This window comes from Fulmarus glacialis, unplaced genomic scaffold (assembly GCF_000690835.1).
Source record: "Fulmarus glacialis isolate BGI_N327 unplaced genomic scaffold, ASM69083v1 scaffold10401, whole genome shotgun sequence".
Taxonomy (NCBI): Eukaryota; Metazoa; Chordata; class Aves; order Procellariiformes; family Procellariidae; genus Fulmarus; species Fulmarus glacialis.
Window position 1 is genome coordinate 7,472 of NW_009190873.1, and position 17,407 is coordinate 24,878.

General features: G+C 48.0%; 1 protein-coding gene across 1 annotated transcript in view; it reads left to right on the forward strand.

Annotated features, from left to right (window-relative positions):
• Positions 1 to 17,175, forward strand: part of RAD54L2 (RAD54-like 2 (S. cerevisiae)) — a gene marked incomplete at its 5' end in the record, with an annotated part of 18,914 nt that extends 1,739 nt beyond the window's left edge. Inside the window, 20 exon segments of the mRNA XM_009586468.1 lie at positions 1 to 33; positions 35 to 75; positions 1,676 to 1,807; positions 2,576 to 2,808; positions 3,545 to 3,727; positions 4,005 to 4,138; positions 5,426 to 5,622; positions 6,158 to 6,500; positions 8,174 to 8,351; positions 8,959 to 9,210; positions 9,828 to 9,946; positions 10,241 to 10,356; positions 11,379 to 11,478; positions 11,821 to 12,026; positions 13,295 to 13,470; positions 14,238 to 14,431; positions 14,532 to 14,731; positions 15,194 to 15,283; positions 15,860 to 15,952; positions 16,126 to 17,175. The exon segment at positions 1 to 33 is cut by the window's left edge and continues 63 nt beyond it. Of these exon segments, the coding sequence (XP_009584763.1) occupies positions 1 to 33; positions 35 to 75; positions 1,676 to 1,807; positions 2,576 to 2,808; positions 3,545 to 3,727; positions 4,005 to 4,138; positions 5,426 to 5,622; positions 6,158 to 6,500; positions 8,174 to 8,351; positions 8,959 to 9,210; positions 9,828 to 9,946; positions 10,241 to 10,356; positions 11,379 to 11,478; positions 11,821 to 12,026; positions 13,295 to 13,470; positions 14,238 to 14,431; positions 14,532 to 14,731; positions 15,194 to 15,283; positions 15,860 to 15,952; positions 16,126 to 17,114 (4,009 nt within the window).
• Positions 17,176 to 17,407: the final 232 nt, after the last annotated feature.

A 17,407-nucleotide genomic window follows, 5' to 3' on the forward strand; every position in this document is an offset into this window, starting at 1 on the left:
GAGCACAGGGCATGTGGCACGAGGTGTGTGCTCCCCCAGCCACTATCCCAACTGTACCCCTAGAGTTTCTTCCTGGTAAGCAGTGGGAGATGCCACCCGAAGCAAGATTTTTAAGGATAGAAGGTAGTGCCATGCTTGTCCATAGGACAAGGAGTAGTGGTTTTAAACTAAAAGAAGGTAGATTCAGACTAGATATAAGGAAGAATTTTTTTATGATGAGGGTGTGAAACGCTGGCACAGGTTGCCCAGAGAGGTTGTAGATGCCCCATCCCTGGAAACATTCAAGGTCAGGTTGGACAGGGCTTTGAGCAACCTGATCTAGTTGAAGATGTCCCTGCTCATTGCAGCGGGGTTGGACTAGAGGTCCCTTCCAACCCAAACCATTCTATGATTCTATGCTGCATTTGGACTTTCAAGTGTAAGCTCTTGAAACAGCCGTTCCAAACCACTTGCCGGTTCAGTGTAGTCAGTTCCACTTCTGAGCTAGTTCTGAATCAAGATGCTGTGGCCGTATGGTGAAAGGTGCCAGGTAACTTTTCTTGAAGATATTTTGACAAGTTAATTGTGTGTAAGCAGGATGCTGGAACAGGTCTCTCTTGTCTTTCCAACTGGTATGGAAGCTTAAACCACCGGACTTGACAGAAATGCCATGTCCTTGGTCCAGATCATATTTGTACTGTGGTCTGGTAATGCATGAGTCTGGTACTAGGGATAGTGGAAGAATAGGCTGGGTGTACATATGTTCATGATGTTAGACTGGTTGCAAATATGTTCATGATGTAACTTTGTACTTTCTTGCATGTTTCAGCAAGCAGTGAAATAACAGGCAATATAAATGGTTGAGCATCACCCTTGTCTTCCAGTGAATATGTCATCTTGCGTTGTCTTCTAACGTGGATCATTTCAGTGATCTAGCTTATAGCACAGCCTCTCAGACTGGTGTGAAGGGCAGAGAAGTGCAGTTGGAAGTTGTGTCGGGGGTAAAGAGTTCTTCAGTTGACTTTGCCTCCTGAGAAAATGTATATTCTCCCTTAAGTGCAAGTGTTCAAAACATTTTTGCATGGGAGGGAAGGAATAAGAGCTATTTAAAACACTTTAACTGTTGCGGAGTAAGTTGCAGCCCCAGAAGAACGTCGTTGCTTGCTGAGTCACTGCAGTGGTGCTTATTTGGCCCTATTAGCTACCCTTTCTTCCCACATGGCAATACTTAAACATACGAACAAATGGTCTTGATCAGCAAAAGTTTTTTATGATATGTGGGATATAATTATTACAGTGTCCCTACTAACGAAGGACAGTTATCATCCCTTCAGCAGTTGGTACTTTCTCTGCTGGATGAAAAACAGCTTTTACTTCTGAGACCCCCAAAAAAAGAATAAAAAAAAAAGGGGGGGGACTTTAACATGTTGCATGGTCAGTGTGTCCCAGCCGGGGCATGCAATAAAGAGGGTGCCATCAGCAATGGGCTATTGTTTCGGCATATTGAGAAAGGAGGAGATTGTGACCCAGGAAGCTGAGTCATAGCAGTATTGTAGACAGTGAGAGTCTGTTATGGAAAATTCCAGGGCTAAGTTACTGGAGCAAAAGTGGAAGGAAATACTGTCTGGTTTCTGAACAGTTTTGTCTCCTTCCCCATTATTATGAATTACTTATTGTTTGTAATTTATGTTTGTAGAGGACATCGTTTTCAGAACAGCAGAGGCTACCCAGCTCCCCCCTCAGGTCCTGGCTGAGGAAGTGATCTGCCTAGATAGTACCAGCAGTGGCAGTGAAGATGATGCTAAAGGAAAAAATAGCATTAAAGATGGTAAGTGACCAACTGCCTCACCCTGGTCTTCTTACAATATGCTGTTTATTTAGCCACAAGTCTCCTGTTTTCATCTAGTAAGATGCTCCAGTAGTGAATCACTTCAGATTTTTGTAGGCCTATTGATTTCCAAATACATGGCCAGTTCTGGCCTTTGAGTCCTAAGCTGACATTTACAACCTGGCCTATCAGGCACTCTTGCAAACTTGTGTTTATTTCTGCTTTATAAATGCACTTAATTTTGTTCAGTGCTCTGCTGAAGAATGCTTACAGGAGAGTGGCATCATCTGCTATGTATAAAAGGAGCATCTAAGTATTCAGATCTGCAACTAAAAGTGGGTTTTGTGTCCCTTGTCCCAAATGGATCTAACCTGACTCCTTTGTGCCACTCTGGTAGAGCACTTCTGCCTGATTTCCTTGGTGGTCCTTAAGACATTGTATCAACAGATAAAATGCATGTCTGGGAATTAAGAGGACACATGGAGGAGGAAGTAAAACACTTACAGAAACTGTCTCATGTTCTGTTTGAATCAGCCCAAATTAATGTCCTCTGAAACATGGGGAAACTCATTGCTTTTATATGCTGGCTTGAGGGGCCTGATGTGTGCCTGTATTGTGCCTGCTTTTTCAGAATAGGTCATTAGGCCAGTGTGGAATTGCAAAAGGTGGTAGCCTTATTTCCAGATATGAGGTTTTTTCCATGCATGATAAACCCTGACGTGAAGTTAACCTTTGCCCTTATTCTCTCCTGCTTTGGTTACTTTACAGAAGTGATTGAGCTGAGTTCAGGAGAGGATGATGCCCTCCAAATTGTGGACAGCAGTGACTCTGGCAATGAAGGGGAGGACGATGGCAGTGAAGAGAGCAGTGGGTCTCATGTGAATGATGCCTTAAATCAGTCAGATGCTCTGGGGCAAGTAATTGTCAACATCAATCATCCACCAAATGAGGAGGACATTTTCCTGGCTCCCCAGCTTGCACATGCAGTAAAACCCCATCAGGTAGGCTTTATTATTAGCCTTGAAAATGCAGTGAATTCAGGCAAGCCTGCCTTGTAATCTCAGCAGAACTTCTTTGGTGAGACCTGTGACCAGTCTGGTTGTTGTGCTGGCTGTTGTGGACAGTCAAATGATAAGGACAAATTAAGGGAAGGCCAGGGCTTTGTATAACTTTGCCTATTGTTATCATATGATAACCAGAGTATTTAGCTCTTATTTCAAGAGCCCATAGTCATCTTCAATGACAGGATAAAAGAGATGAGAATGTACTGCTTGTTTCTGGCTGTACGTGTAACAAAATTCCTTCAGCTCTCAAAAGCGAAATGTTTTATAACAATTAGAGTTCATTGTGATGCCCAAGAAGTTTTTTACCTGGGTGTCCTGGTGATGGACGGTGTGGTGATATCTGGCACAGAGAGGAATGTTTTCCTTTGTACATTTAGATTAAAATTTTAAAAATAAAATTATATTTATAAACAAACTAATCAACCCCAATTCAGATTCTCTGGCTACAAATTAATTTTGATTTCTTGTTATATTCTCAGAAAGTTTTATGAGTATCTAAAAATACTGACTTTCTGAGTCTTCCCTAGATTAGAATACTGTAGTGAACTTGAAACCATCCCCTCTATATTTTCCATGGTTTATGCAATCCTAATGTGCTTGCCACTCTGTAAATACATACCCATCTTGTTGTTTTCTCCCACCATTCTAACACCTTTTCTACTTTTCTGTCTAGATTGGTGGGATCCGATTCCTGTATGACAACTTGGTCGAGTCCTTGGAGAGATTTAAAACCAGCAGTGGGTTTGGATGTATTTTAGCACATAGCATGGGCCTGGGCAAGACCATACAGGTCATCTCTTTCTTGGATGTACTTTTTCGGCACACGGAGGCAAAGACTGTTCTTGCCATTGTACCTGTAAGTAGCTCGTGTGAAGGGCTGGTTGAGGGGCTTCCTTGCACTACTTCTTTCTTTGCATAGAGGAGATTGATTCGTGTCCTGTCTCACATCAAGCTCTGTCGTACACTTGCTCCTCTTCTGCGTCTTTCATTCCCTGTGTCCCTGAGTTTGCATGCTGTGGTCTGCTCCTTCTGTCTGGGCCCAGCTGCATGTCATTCCCTATTCTCATTTCTGCTCTTAAAATCCCGAGTGACTCAAATTGGGTTTTTAATCCTTCTATGGCTAACTTTTTCAGGTGAATACGCTCCAAAACTGGCTAGCAGAATTCAACATGTGGCTCCCAGCACCTGAAAAACATCCTGCTTATTATAACTCCAAAGAGGTCCAGCCCCGTACCTTCAAAGTCCACATCCTGAATGATGAACACAAGTAGGTGCCAGTAAAAGCCCTTTTGAGCTCTTGGACTGCATCATATAGAACTGTTATCAGAATTGCTGTTGCAGACTCTTTAGTTTGGGCTAATTCTGTGCCCTCGACTCCCAGATCTTTCCCACTCTGCATTTGTTGTGGATACCGTCTTGAGAGGAGGATTTTGGTACCTGGGAGAGATTTACTGTCTCTTTCATTCGATATTTATATCTTGTACTTCCTTCTTCCACTGCTGATACACCTTTTTGTTCTCCCATATATGCTGAGATCAGGAACCCAGTTCCAGAGACAGAGCTACTTCTGCAGAAAGGAGCAGAAGTGCTATGGTTTGTTTCTGGTGGTACACTGCTAGTCCTGTCAGAGTCCTGGGACTCGTAAGGCATGTCCCCCCTATACCATGTCTCTTGTATTTTAAATGTTGTGGTTTCTCCCTGAGATTTTTCACACACTTAGGGATTCCTCTACCCGACACTGTGACTTTCTGTGAACTGTGTTGTCATTGAAGGATTCTGGCAAGTTATACAAAGTCTCCTTGTCCAGAAGGGAGAGATCAGTGATTGCAGTTACAGCCTGGTGTGGAGTGTATTCTTGGCTCGTGGATCTCTGCTTCTTTCTGAGTCATTTGTCTTGCATGGATCAGGACAGTGTAGTGATCCTAGGGAACTCTCAGTTCATCGGCTGCATTCATACACTTATCTGTTGAGGTCTTCACCTCCTGGGTGGAATGTACTTTGAATCTGCTGATGCTACTCCAGCCATGTGTTTACTATTGGATGGGATCTGGTGTGCTCTGGGAGGATTGAGTGAGGACAGTGTCTTGATCTGAGCCAATTCTGAGCAGGTTAGCAGGGAAGGAATACTTGAGGGACGCTAGCATTGGAAGAGACAACAAGGGATAAAGGACTAGACAATTACAACCACGTACATTAGCAGCTCGTTCTGAAAATGGTTTTTGCAGAGGCAGTCTCTTCAACAGCTCTTTAAAAAGGATGCTCTCAAATTTGTTATGCTTTTGTACATGACAGACTTCTACAGCTCCGTTCCTGTAAGGATTTGTCATTCTCAACCCTGCTACCCGTGGCACATAAAAGGCTTTTTTCTTTTCCTCTGTACCAGATTGTCTTCTCAAGAAACTTCATTGTATTCCTCTGTCTGGTTTGATGCGAGAAAGTGCTTTAATTAATTGAACAGGTCTTTTTTCTCAGCAGACTCCAATCTGGTGGTTCAAACTGAAACTGGAGAGAAAGCTTGCAGTTTATTAGGTTGGTTGGTTTGTTTGTTTTGCAGGACAACAGCTGCACGTGCAAAGGTGGTGAATGACTGGGTGATAGAGGGTGGCGTGCTGCTGATGGGATATGAGATGTACCGTCTCCTCTCATTGAAGAAGTCCTTTGCCACTGGCAGGAAGAAGAAAACAAAGAAACAAGCTGGCCCTGTCATTATTGACTTGGATGAGGAAGACCGGCAGCAAGAGCTTCTGAAAGGTGGGGGGCCAGTCCTTGAGAGAGAAAGTGTGATCCTGTTGTCCAGCTGGCTATCAACTCTGGCAGCACAGGGAAACAACCTGTAACTTGCTTTTAGCATCCCTGGCATGATCAAACTTTGCTGGGCAGGATTGTGTCTTTGGAGACAGAGGGTTGTTGAGCTTTAGTTGAGTCTTTCATTTCTTGCCATAGCTGCAAGTAAGCATGGAAGTCAGTACACCGACCTTGCGGATTTGTCTGTATGAGATTTACCAGTCTGATCTGATGCAAGACACCGAACTTGATGCAATGCAGGTCATTGAGCAGAAATCAAGGGACAGTCATGTTTGGTCATTACCACATTATGCTAAATCGGAGCTAGTGTCTAGTCACATTTTATTTCCTGAATCAGCCTTGCTCTCTGCCATCCATGAATACTGCTTTTTTTGTCTTTCAGAACTACCCCTCTTTTTCTTTTTGTGACGTTGGTGACCGTATAAAACCAGAACTTTGTCTTACTCATCTCTAACTAACACTTAATGTTCCTTGTCCCCAGGGATTGAGAAAGCTTTGTCTCGCCCTGGCCCAGATGTGGTTATTTGTGATGAGGGACACCGGATAAAGAACTGCCATGCCAGCACTTCGCAGGCCCTGAAGAACATCCGCTCCCGCCGGAGGGTGGTGCTGACTGGCTACCCGCTCCAGAACAACCTCATTGAGTATTGGTGCATGGTAGACTTTGTCCGACCTGACTTTCTAGGCTCACGGCAGGAATTCAGCAACATGTTTGAGCGCCCTATCCTGAATGGGCAATGTATTGACAGCACCCCTCAAGATGTCCGTCTCATGAGGTATCGCAGTCATGTCCTGCATAGTCTGCTGGAAGGCTTTGTGCAGCGGTGAGTCCACAAGGAGTTCTTAACGGTGTAGTCCATGCAAACAGCTCCTTCATGTCAAATTAGCCTGCTTGTTTGCTGAGTTTATGCAGTACAGCTAATCATGCTGCCTTACATAATCATAGAATCATTTAGGTTGGAAAAGACCCTTAAGATCATCAAGTCCAACCGTTAACCTAACACTACCAAGTCCACCGCTAAACCATGTCCCTAAGCACCACATCTACACGTCTTTTAAATACCTCCAGGAATGGTGACATAGCCACTTCCCTGGGCAGCCTGTTGCAATGCTTGACAACCCTTTCGTTGAAGAAATTTTTTCTAGTATCCAATCTAAATCTCCCCTGCGCAACTTGAGGCCATTTCCTCTTGTCCTATTAGTTGTTACTTGGGAAAAGAGACCGACACCCACCTCACTACAACCTTTCAGGTAGTTGTGGAGAGCGATAAGGTCTCCCCTGAGCCTCCTTTTCTCCAGAATAAAAAGCCCCGGTTCCCTCAGCCACTCCTCACAGGACTTGTGCTCTAGATCCTTCACCAGCTTCGTTGCCCTTCTCTGGACACGCTCCAGCAACTCAATGTCTGTCTTGTAGCGAGGAGCCCAAAACTGAACACAGTACTCGAGGTGCGGCCTCACCAGTGCCAAGTACAGGGGGACAATCACTTCCCTACTCCTGCTGGCCACACTAGTTCTGATACAAGCCAGGATGCTCTTTGGCCACCTGGGCACACTGCTGGCTCATATTCAGCCAGCTGTTGACCAATACCCCCAGGTCCTTTTCCTCTGGGCAGCTTTCCAGCCACTCTTCCCCAAGCCTGTAGCATTGCATGGGGTTGTTGTGACCCAAGTGCAGGACCCGGCACTTGGCCTTATTAAACCTCATACAATTGGCCTTGGCCCATTGATCCAGCTTCTTAGGCTTGAGTTTTAAACAGGTACTTTATTTGTCTTTGTGGGAGGGTCTTAAGCATACAGAGAAAACCACGGAGGAGATTCTTAGGTTAGCAGCTCCATATTTCTCTCAGAATCTCCGTCTTGTTCAATCTGTCAACTGCAAAGTGGTCCGTATGGCTCTGTTTTGCCTTGGGGGTAGAAGTAAAGTTGGTTTGCTTTGGTACCACAGACTCTGATAATGGAGAACAACACCTCTAACAGCACCAGAGGTTTATTTTGATGTCTTAATAGTTAATTTGGATGTGCACTTTCTGATGTCCTCCACCCAAGGGTCTGAAAGTGTTTCACAAACCCTCAGTTATGGAAAGTGAAGTGTCTCCACCACTCTGGAAACAAATCAGCTTTGTTTCTCAGATGAGGGTTCTAAGATGCTGGACCAGTGATTTGGATGGAGTGTCTTAGTCATTGGCAGAGCTAAAAAGAGACCTTAAGTCTCATTTTTCAATTGCCATGGAAAACAGGGCTTTCATCACCCTCTTAACACTGTGACCTGTGCTAGAAGATTGTAACATTTGAGATCTCTGTAATTGTGCTTACAGTTGGTATTTGGCTGCAGGGGGAGTATCTCGGAAGTGTTGTGCATTAGAGAAGCATGCAACTAGAGGTCTTTCTCCCTACAGCCAGGTGGGCAAGAAGTCAAAATCTTACCCTACAGGCAGCCACAGAGAGATCAGATTGGGAAATTCCCTTCTCTCTGTTTATCTCTCTATTTCCTCCACAGGCGAGGCCACAATGTGCTGAAGGTTCAGCTCCCATCTAAGGAAGAACACGTCATTTTGGTACGTCTTTCAAAGATCCAGCGGGCCCTTTATACGGAATTCATGAACCGGTTCCGAGATGCAGGCAACAGTGGCTGGCTGGGACTGAACCCACTCAAAGCTTTCTGTGTCTGTTGTAAGGTAGGTTTTGGCAGGAGCTGCAAAGAAATATTCTGGTATGTAAGGGAAAGACAGGAATATGAGTGAAAACAGGAGATAAAAGTGTGGTTGGCCAGGTGCATTTTCTCTCCCCAGAGTGCCCTGCAATGGCCCGGCAGAATTGTTATCCCCACTTCCAGAACTGGGGTGCAGGGATGTTAAATGTCTTGTTCAAATTTGTACAAGAAACGTGCAACCATCAGCTGAACCGGTACTGGGCTGATACCCTAACCATTTACCTGCTGCAATGCAAACAAGCAGCTTCCTCTGCGTTTGTGCTGCGTGGGGTGCATAGTAGCCTTCTGTTTTGTTCTCAGGGAAGGAATTCGGCAGTTTTAAAGTCAGGAGAGCCTTGGTTAAGACCGTTTATACCTTGTGTCATGGCAGAGTCGTGTTTTCTGTTTTCGCTACCTTAATGCAGTCAGACTGGCTTTCTCTGCAGTGCCTTACAATTCCATGTGGTGTTGGTGATGAGGTGATTGAAGTATTAGTTCTTTCCTTAGAATAACTGTGGGGTCTTTCAGTCCACAATCATTGGCAGGCAGCAGGCCAGCGCAGGCCTAACCACTTTCTTTTCTTACTCCTTCAGATCTGGAATCATCCAGATGTGTTGTATGAAGCTCTGCAAAAGGAGAATCTGGCAAACGAGCAGGATTTGGATGTGGATGACCTTGGCACAGCAAGTACTAATTCCCGCTGCCAGCCTCAGGGAATTAAAGTCAAAACAGAGAGTAATGCTTTGGCATCGCCAGTTGGAGAAGCTACCAATAGCAAGTTCCTCCAGAGCGTTGGCTTCAACCCCTTTCAGGAGAGAGCAAATCAGGTCGTTACTTATGAGTGGGTGAGTACCACTGCTGGAAAACTCTTCATTTGGAGAGTTATGATAAACATAGACTAGATACTTACTCTGAAAGACTGTACCTCTTTTTGTTAGGGCAGTTTTCTGAACTAGAGCAAAGAAAAGACTCTTCTGTTTAAGAGTTGGGGATTTCTCATCCATTTTCTCTGCCTTAGAGCATCTTGATAAGCATGTCTGCATGGCACTGGGTAGGGATTTTGGGACTGTCGTGAGGCTGGAGTGCAGGCAACGCTCTTATACCATTGTTTTCATCTGACCAAAAAGGCTGTGGACTTTGTTATTCTAAAAAAGGTGTTAAGGCAAAGTTTAGTCTTGACAAGATGGTGGTAAATCTAGTAGGCTGGAGAAGAGGTCTTGAGATAGAAAGTCATAAGAGGTTAAGAGGATGCTCATTCATCCATAGTCCAAGAAGTTTGTCATTTGGAGCTTCTGAAATGGGAGGTAGCAGCAGTAGTTGGGGGAGTAACATTGTCACCCGGACCTGGCTGGTTGTATATAACCACTCTGCAATGACTTACTTCTCTCACCTTGAGACAGGATTGTTGAACTAAACAGGGAATGAGCAACTCCACCTGTAATAGTCTCCCATTTCTTGGTAGGCCAAAGACATCTTATGTGATTACCAGACGGGAGTCTTGGAGAACTCACCCAAGATGGTATTACTGTTCCACCTAATTGAGGAAAGTGTGAAGCTTGGAGACAAGATCTTGGTCTTCAGGTAAGCAAAGTATCAACAACTGATCCTACAGTCACTAAATGCTCCTCTGGTACTAGGAGGTTGTTACATGGGGTGAGTGGTGTGGCAGTTCCCCTTTTCTCCTTTGTTGTATTAGATCCTGGTTTTCCTCCATCGATTTTATACTTCTGCCGCTATCAAGTTTACTAGTGAGAGGTGTGCTGCCACAAACAGGGTTTGACAGCTCTCAATGCTGTCATGCTTGGGGAAGAGTTCTGATACTCCACTTTCGCTGCTGTGGGGGCTTTCTCCTGAACAGAGATCTTGGTTTTGCAGCCAGAGCTTGTCCACGTTATCTGTCATTGAAGAGTTTTTGGCAAAGAGACCAATGCCGAGTCCTCCAGGCTCAGATGGAGGAGTTCACAACTGGGTCCGAAACATCAACTACTACAGTGAGTGCAGCCAATCCTCCTCTCTTTTGATGTGACACTGTTTGATCCTCTGTGACGGACAAATTCCTGAAAGTCACCCACCATCTTCTTGTAGTTGTCCCGGGGTGTGCAAATGCTCTTCTGAAGCGTTATTCTGATGAAGTCTCTTTCAGATTGTTCTTTAATTGCTTGGGAAGACAGTGTCAGTTTGATAGCAACTAACTGATAATTTCTAAACCTTCTTTTTGACATCTTACTCAGAAGATGTTAGACATCTTTAACATCTCATTTACACACTAGTGCTTTTTTAAGTTGTAAAAGGTACTTTTTGTTTCCTGTTTGGCTGTTTTGTAGATCTTGCTTCCCAAACCAGAATCACTGTGGAATGCTTTCACTACCTCAGGGCTGTGAATTCCTCTTCCCCTCTTCCCCAGCTTTAAATCTTGTTCTGTCATGGGTTGTTGCTTTGTGTGGCTACTTTACAGGCCAGGACCAAGAGGAGTGGTGGATATGGTGTTCCTGATTTTTGCAGAGCTGCCAGAAGCAAGCTGCTGCCCAGGAACAGAGACATGATACCCCACTGCACTCCTTTAGACCAGTACTTTCTGTGCTCAGACCCAGTCTATGGGGTTTTGCCAAAGGCTTTCACAATTTTGCTTTCTCTTGGTTCCTCGAGCTTCCAGCATACGTGAGGCCTTTGTGCCTGCTGCTCTTGCTTGCTGTCTGTCTTGCCTAATACGGAGCCTTAATGAGCTAGGTGTGTTGTAGCACTCCCAGTCTTGGCCTTGCCAAGCTTGAGTCATGTTTTGCTTGATCTTTCGGTTGAACAAATCCCAATCTGGCTGGCTGCATTGCACCTGCCTGGCTGGGCAAATTAGAGGTACAGAGTGGTCCAGCTGAGGTCCTGGAGTGCATGACTTGAGGAGGGCCTAGAATTGGTTGGGAACCAGTGCCAAAGCTCAGTGTTTCAGAAGGGGTTTTGTTCTGATGGGATTCCCCCAAACATACAGAGCTTTGAAATGTGTCCTTAATTTTCTTCTCAGGACTGGATGGCAGCACCTCTGCCTCAGAAAGGGAACGACTGATTAACCAGTTCAATGACCCCAGCAACACCTCTGTTTGGCTCTTCCTTTTGTCCACACGGTAAGTTGGCTGGAGCAGAAAGGCACAGTGGAGGACTCATGCTGATGCTCTGTATGCATATGCGTTCTCAATTCTTAACTTCCTTCGTAACGTGCTCTCAAGACTCCATGGGATGATAGTGCCATCTGCTTCTGAATTCCCTAGGGGTGTAGAATTTTAGCCTTAGTCCTCGCAACAACTTAACAACAGTCTTGGAAACGAAACATGGGTTTGAAGTTGCCTGTATGACTGGAGGGAACTTTCCATAGACACTTCATGGACTCTTGGCTGTGATGGCTGTCCTGCCTAGAAGCTTTGAAAATTGGCCAAGGCAGCAATTTGAAATTTGCCTTTAATTTCCAGTGCTGGGTGTTTGGGTGTCAACCTCATTGGAGCAAACAGAGTGGTGGTGTTTGATGCTTCCTGGAATCCGTGCCATGATGCCCAGGCTGTGTGCCGAGTGTACCGCTACGGGCAGAAGAAGCCATGCCACATTTACAGATTGGTTTCTGATTACACCCTTGAGAAGAAGATCTATGACCGTCAGATCTCCAAGCAGGGCATGTCAGGTAAGTGTGGATGGACGTAGCACTCCACTCTTGGCTTTCACTCCTTTTAGTTCCTTTAAGTCCTGTTTCTGTGGTTTTCGTAACTTCTTTTTTTAAGGTTGAAAACCAGACAGCCAAAGAAGTGACAGAGACGCCATGTTTGATGTTTATGAGTTGGCAGCGACATGAAGCCCTATAAGAAACGCATGGCAGAGCAGTAGGAGTTGTAGAGCCAGCATCCTGCAGCAGGGTTTTGCTACCAGTCCAATGCAGAGCCATTTACCTTCCCTGCTAGTCTCCTGGCTGCTACAAGAGACTGGAGACTTGGGGGCTGGTCATCCTGTTTTCCCCTCTGCCTGAACATTACTTGTCTTAAACTGGGCATTACTTATTAAATAGCTCTGTACTTCCATTTCTCCAGCAGCAAGAGAGGGAAAATAGCAAAATTAAAATACACATTGCTACCTTTGCCTGATAGTGCTTACTTAGGAGCCAAGAATAATTAATTCATTCCAGTTCTGACCTGCCCTTGTACCAAAAGTATCTTTTGTGCTGGTTTGTGCCAGCTGTCGAGCTGCTCTCGTAGAGCATGCAGCTGAGGGTTGTGGTGACCCAGAAAGAGTTCTGCTGCCTGTGTCCTTCTTTGTCTCAAAACCCAACTCCAGAGGCAGCAGCACAGCGTGATCGGCTCAGTATGCTGTCTTGCACTCGAGGTGGAGTCCCCTGGCAGCTGTCCTGGCTCCCAAGAGAGTCCTGGGTATAGATGTTTTCTCCACGTGCTCCCATTTGCCCTGTATGCAGAAAGGAATGTCCAAGGAAAACTTTCAGGCTCTTGTGAGGGCGGGACCGTGGCTGCTTTTCTGAGCTTTCGACTCAACAGAGTTCTGTAAATTTCAGCACCTGAACCTTTTTGGTGGGATTTGTGGGAGAACACATACTGGTGTGGCTGCAGTTCTGTCCCAGGGCTTGTATGTTTTCAGCCTTGCGATGTGAAATGGGACACATCCGTAATTAGCTTCATGTTCCTGCATGCCAGGAGCTCAGTGACCTGCACTGCATTGCTGTGCAGTCTGGAGCACAAGGCATTTGTCAGCCTGGCTTGGTCAAACAGGCTCATCTCTGAACGTGGCTGATGATTTTTCTGCCTGCCCTGACATTTACAGAAGGCTTCTGAGGATCGTGCAGATGGTAAGGAGGGAGCTCTATTAGGAGAGGAGCATAGGAAGGGCAGCAAGCAGCGGTACCCATCTCTTCCCTTCTCTGCTCACTCTGTTCCCTCTCTTTTCCAGATCGGGTGGTGGATGACCTGAACCCAGTGCTGAACTTCACCCGACGGGAGGTGGAGAACCTGCTGCATTTTGTGGAAGAGGAATCCGACCCTGCTCAGCTCTCCCTCAATCCAAGCAAGATGAAAGAGTCTGTTCTACAATTAGCCTGTCTCAAGTATCCTCACCTCATCACCAAGGTAAGACCAACCTGCTTCCTTGCTGGCACAGCAGTGCACAGGAGGGAGGAGGTCTGGAGGAGTCTGGCTGTGTGATGGGGACATGGTGGCAAGAAGGACGCATCTGTGTGCTGGTGGGAATAGGTAAAAAATCCTCTAGAGAGAGCCCTAAGAGCCCCGCCCTTCCCTGCAATATCTTCTACACATTTAGAGCCACGTCTGTCCTGGACAGGTTTGGGGGCAGGTTGTAGGGCACCTCTTTCTTCAACTTGGTGCTGTGCCAGGAAGGTGGCAGTGGCATATCCCAGCTTGCTGCCAGCTCTCTTCCTGGGGTGGCTCTAAAACAAAGCTGGGATAGCCAGCACTTGCCTGTGTTGTGAAGAGTTTCACTGGTAGGGTGGTGCTGCAGAGTGGGCCTGTGGCCGGGTGCCGTTGGGCTCTGGTGGCTGTGTGACGTCTCGGCAGGCTCTGTGCTTGCGCTCTTAGTCTGGCCTCTGGCTCGTGGGTTTTGCTGTGCCCTCATGGTGAGCGATGGCCTTGACTGGGAAAGCTTAGCGACGGTGAGCGATGGGTTAGCTGACTCTGTCAAACTGAGCCTTGGTCACATCCACAGTGTTGCCCCACACATGCTTCACCATGACCAGCTCTGCCTCCCAACTCCCCTCTTCCCTGCTCCAGCCTGGGATGGAGACAGTGCTGATACAGAGACCGGGTGGCTGCCATTTGGGGCATGTTGGTTCCCTCTTGTGGTGTGTTGGTGTCAAAACCTCAGTGCTGTGGGGTTGCAGGAGCCTTTTCAGCATGAGTCACTGCTGATCGACCGGAAGGAGCACAAGCTGACCAAGGCAGAGAAGAAAGCAGCCAAGAAAAGCTATGAGGAGGAAAAGCGAGCATCCGTCCCCTACACCCGGCCGTCCTACGCACAGTATTACCCAGCCAGTGACCAGAGTCTGACGAGCATCCCTGCCTTTAGCCAGAAAAAAAAAATTCCCTTCTTCCTGTGCTGTAGACATGAAATGAGGGGGCAGAGAACCCTTAGCCCTGTCAGTGGGGGCACTGCACTTTCCTCCCTCCTCTCTCACTAGGCGACCAGCCCTCAAGGGTGAGGACAAGCCGGTGGCAAGTGTCCGCCCAGTTCAGTCTACCCCCATTCCTATGATGCCCCGGCATGTCCCCATGGGCAGTGCAGGATCAACCTCAAGTTCCAACCCCGCTGTCAACTTCCCCATCAACTATCTACAGCGAGCCGGTGTCTTTGTGCAGAAGATTGTCACCACCACAGGTGAGTTGAGTTGTGATACCCATGGTGAACTGAGGAGCAGGGTGAGTTGTTGATGCCCGCATGGGCTGTGGGCAGACGGGCATCAGAGCCACTGATACTGCCTCTCTGCATTTGAGTGGTTCCCTTGTACCTGGAGGACTTTCCCTCCAGGTGCGCAAGGGGCATGGGCCTGGCAGGTTTTTGGGAGTGAACTCCCTGTGAGAGGGCCGGCAATACTGTTGCCAGTTGCCCTTTTTGGGACAGGGGAGATGCTGTGCCAGAGCTGCGTGGCTTTTGCTTCCTCAGAGCCTCTGCTGCCTTCCTATGCTGCTCAGAAATAAACCGAGGGCTTACTTCTAGCACAGCGCATAGGAGAGACAACTGCACTGCAAGCAGAGGGGTTTGGTGGTGCACCTCCCCGCTCCTGACTGTGGCTGGCATGTAATTTCACGGACACTGTTCTGTTTCTTCTCCCACTGCTAGATATTGTGATTCCGGGTACAAACACATCCACTGATGTACAGGCAAGAATCAGTGCTGGTGAGAGCATCCACATCATCCGAGGGACAAAAGGTAAGTCTCTCTGTCTTGGTAAGACTTGTGGATAGGGTCCTAGCCAACACTAATTAGCAAAGAGGAGGATGTAAAAGCATGAATCGGTCCCTTGAGAGGAAAAGAAACAAGAAGGGGAGGAGATCTGGACTCTGCAGTGGCTCTGTTGCAGCTGATGCTTTGGGTGTGCTGTTGTAGCTGACGCTTCAGGGCTATTGCAGCTGTGGCTGGGGCTGGGGCTGTGGCTGCCTCTGAGAGGAGCTGTTGAACTTTGTGGCTGGGTGTCTCATTCTCACAACGCCCACTGCATGTACTGGGGCAGCCAAACACTTCCCGGTGCTCCCAGAGCAAACTTCGTCCCAAGCGTGAGGTTCCACATTTCCCACCGGCAGCACATTAGGAGGGGGTGAGCTCCAATCCGGGAAAGCTGAAAGGGTGGAAATGAGGAGTGAGGAAGGGGGCAGAAGCCCCCCACTGATCTTCCTGCATGGGAAGGGCTGTGGGCTGGCCTTATGCAGCACTGCCGTCCTATTCCTGCCTGGGCAGCCTCACAGGCTCACGGAAACCGTGGATGAAGTTGTTCTGCTTCTGTTCCAGGGACGTATATCCGGACCAGTGATGGACGGATTTTTGCTATCCGGACCACTGGGAAGCCAAAGGGCAATGACGACCGTCGGACAGCTGCCTCAGGTAGGGGCTTGTGAGCGCTGTGTGAGGCTTGCTCACGTGCTTTCCTACCTGAGTGTCTGGGGTAGTGTTCCCTGGCTGCCTTCCATCATGCCTGTGTTTGAAGCTGACCCCACAATCTTCCCGTGATATCTCCAAGGTTGTCTTTCTCACCTGCTCCATCTCCTTGTTTCCAGGCTCCCAGAGCTCTTCGCTGGAGTCCACAAGCAATGGCAGACACAGTGCCTCATCACCGCAGCTCCCCAGCGCGGAGGAGCTCACTCGGCCCATATCCCCCGATAGCCCCGAGATCATCAGCGAGCTGCAGCAGTACGCGGAGGCAGCAGCTGCCCGAGAGTCCCGGCACAGCTCTCCCAGCACCAACGCAGCGCAAGGCCACCCTGCTCGCACGGACAACGCGCCCGGCTTAGCAGCCCGAGGAGCCGAGCAGCGCGTGGGGATTCACTGCATGGCTCCCTCTGTGTCTTCAGCCCTGCCAGCCACCAGCCAGCATGTCGATGCGCACTCGGTGTTGGACTTACGGGGCAACAAGCGCAAGTCGACCTCGCCGTCGGCTCCGGAGGAGCAAGCCCGCAGGCAGCAGAAGAAGCGCCAGTTGCCATCGTCCGTGCAGCCGTACGAACACGGGTACCCCGTCTCTGGTGGGTTCGCCATGCCTCCTGTCTCTTTAAACCACAACCTAACCCATCCATTTGCCTCCCAACCAGGAAACTCCTTGTACATGGGCACTGGCTCCTCTTATTACCAGCTGCCCAATTTACTCCCAGACCCTCATCTGGTGTTCCCTGTGACTACTGACCCTCTGCTGACAGCCGGCACCGCCAGCTCTTCTGCTGCTACCTCAGCCACCGCCAGCGTCCCCTCATTCATGCTAAACCCTTCTCTGACGGGGGTGCTGCCCAATTACTCGCTTCCCTTCACGCAGTCACTCCTGCCCGAGCCCAGGATGTTTGCTCCTTTCCCAACCCCCGTCTTGCCTAGCAGCCTTCCCAGGAGCATGGCATCTGCCTACCCTGGGTACATGTCCCCTCACTCGGGCTACCCGGCCGGGGGCCTCCTTCGGTCCCAGGTGCCTCAGTTTGAACCCCAGGAGGTCCCAGAGGTGGGATGCAGCTCTAACGATGAGGACAAAGACGACGATGTTATAGAGATCACAGGGAAATAATGGGCCCAGCTCCTGTTTGGTCTCAGCTCCGCCAGGAGACAAAAATGGCAGGACCTTTTTGGGAGTCAGGATTTCCCCTCTGGGCCACGGCAGTGGGTGGAGAAGGATGCGAAGGGTGTGGCGTGGGGGTTGTTTTGTTCTTTTCGTTTTGTTTTGTTGTTTTTTAGCTGTCAAGGATCTGAATTGTATTAGGGGCTGGGAGATGGGAGGAGGATAGAGTGGACCTTCGAGGGCTGGGGCAGCAAAAGCCAGGGGAGGAGGGAAAGCAGCAATGCAAACCATAGGAGTGCCTC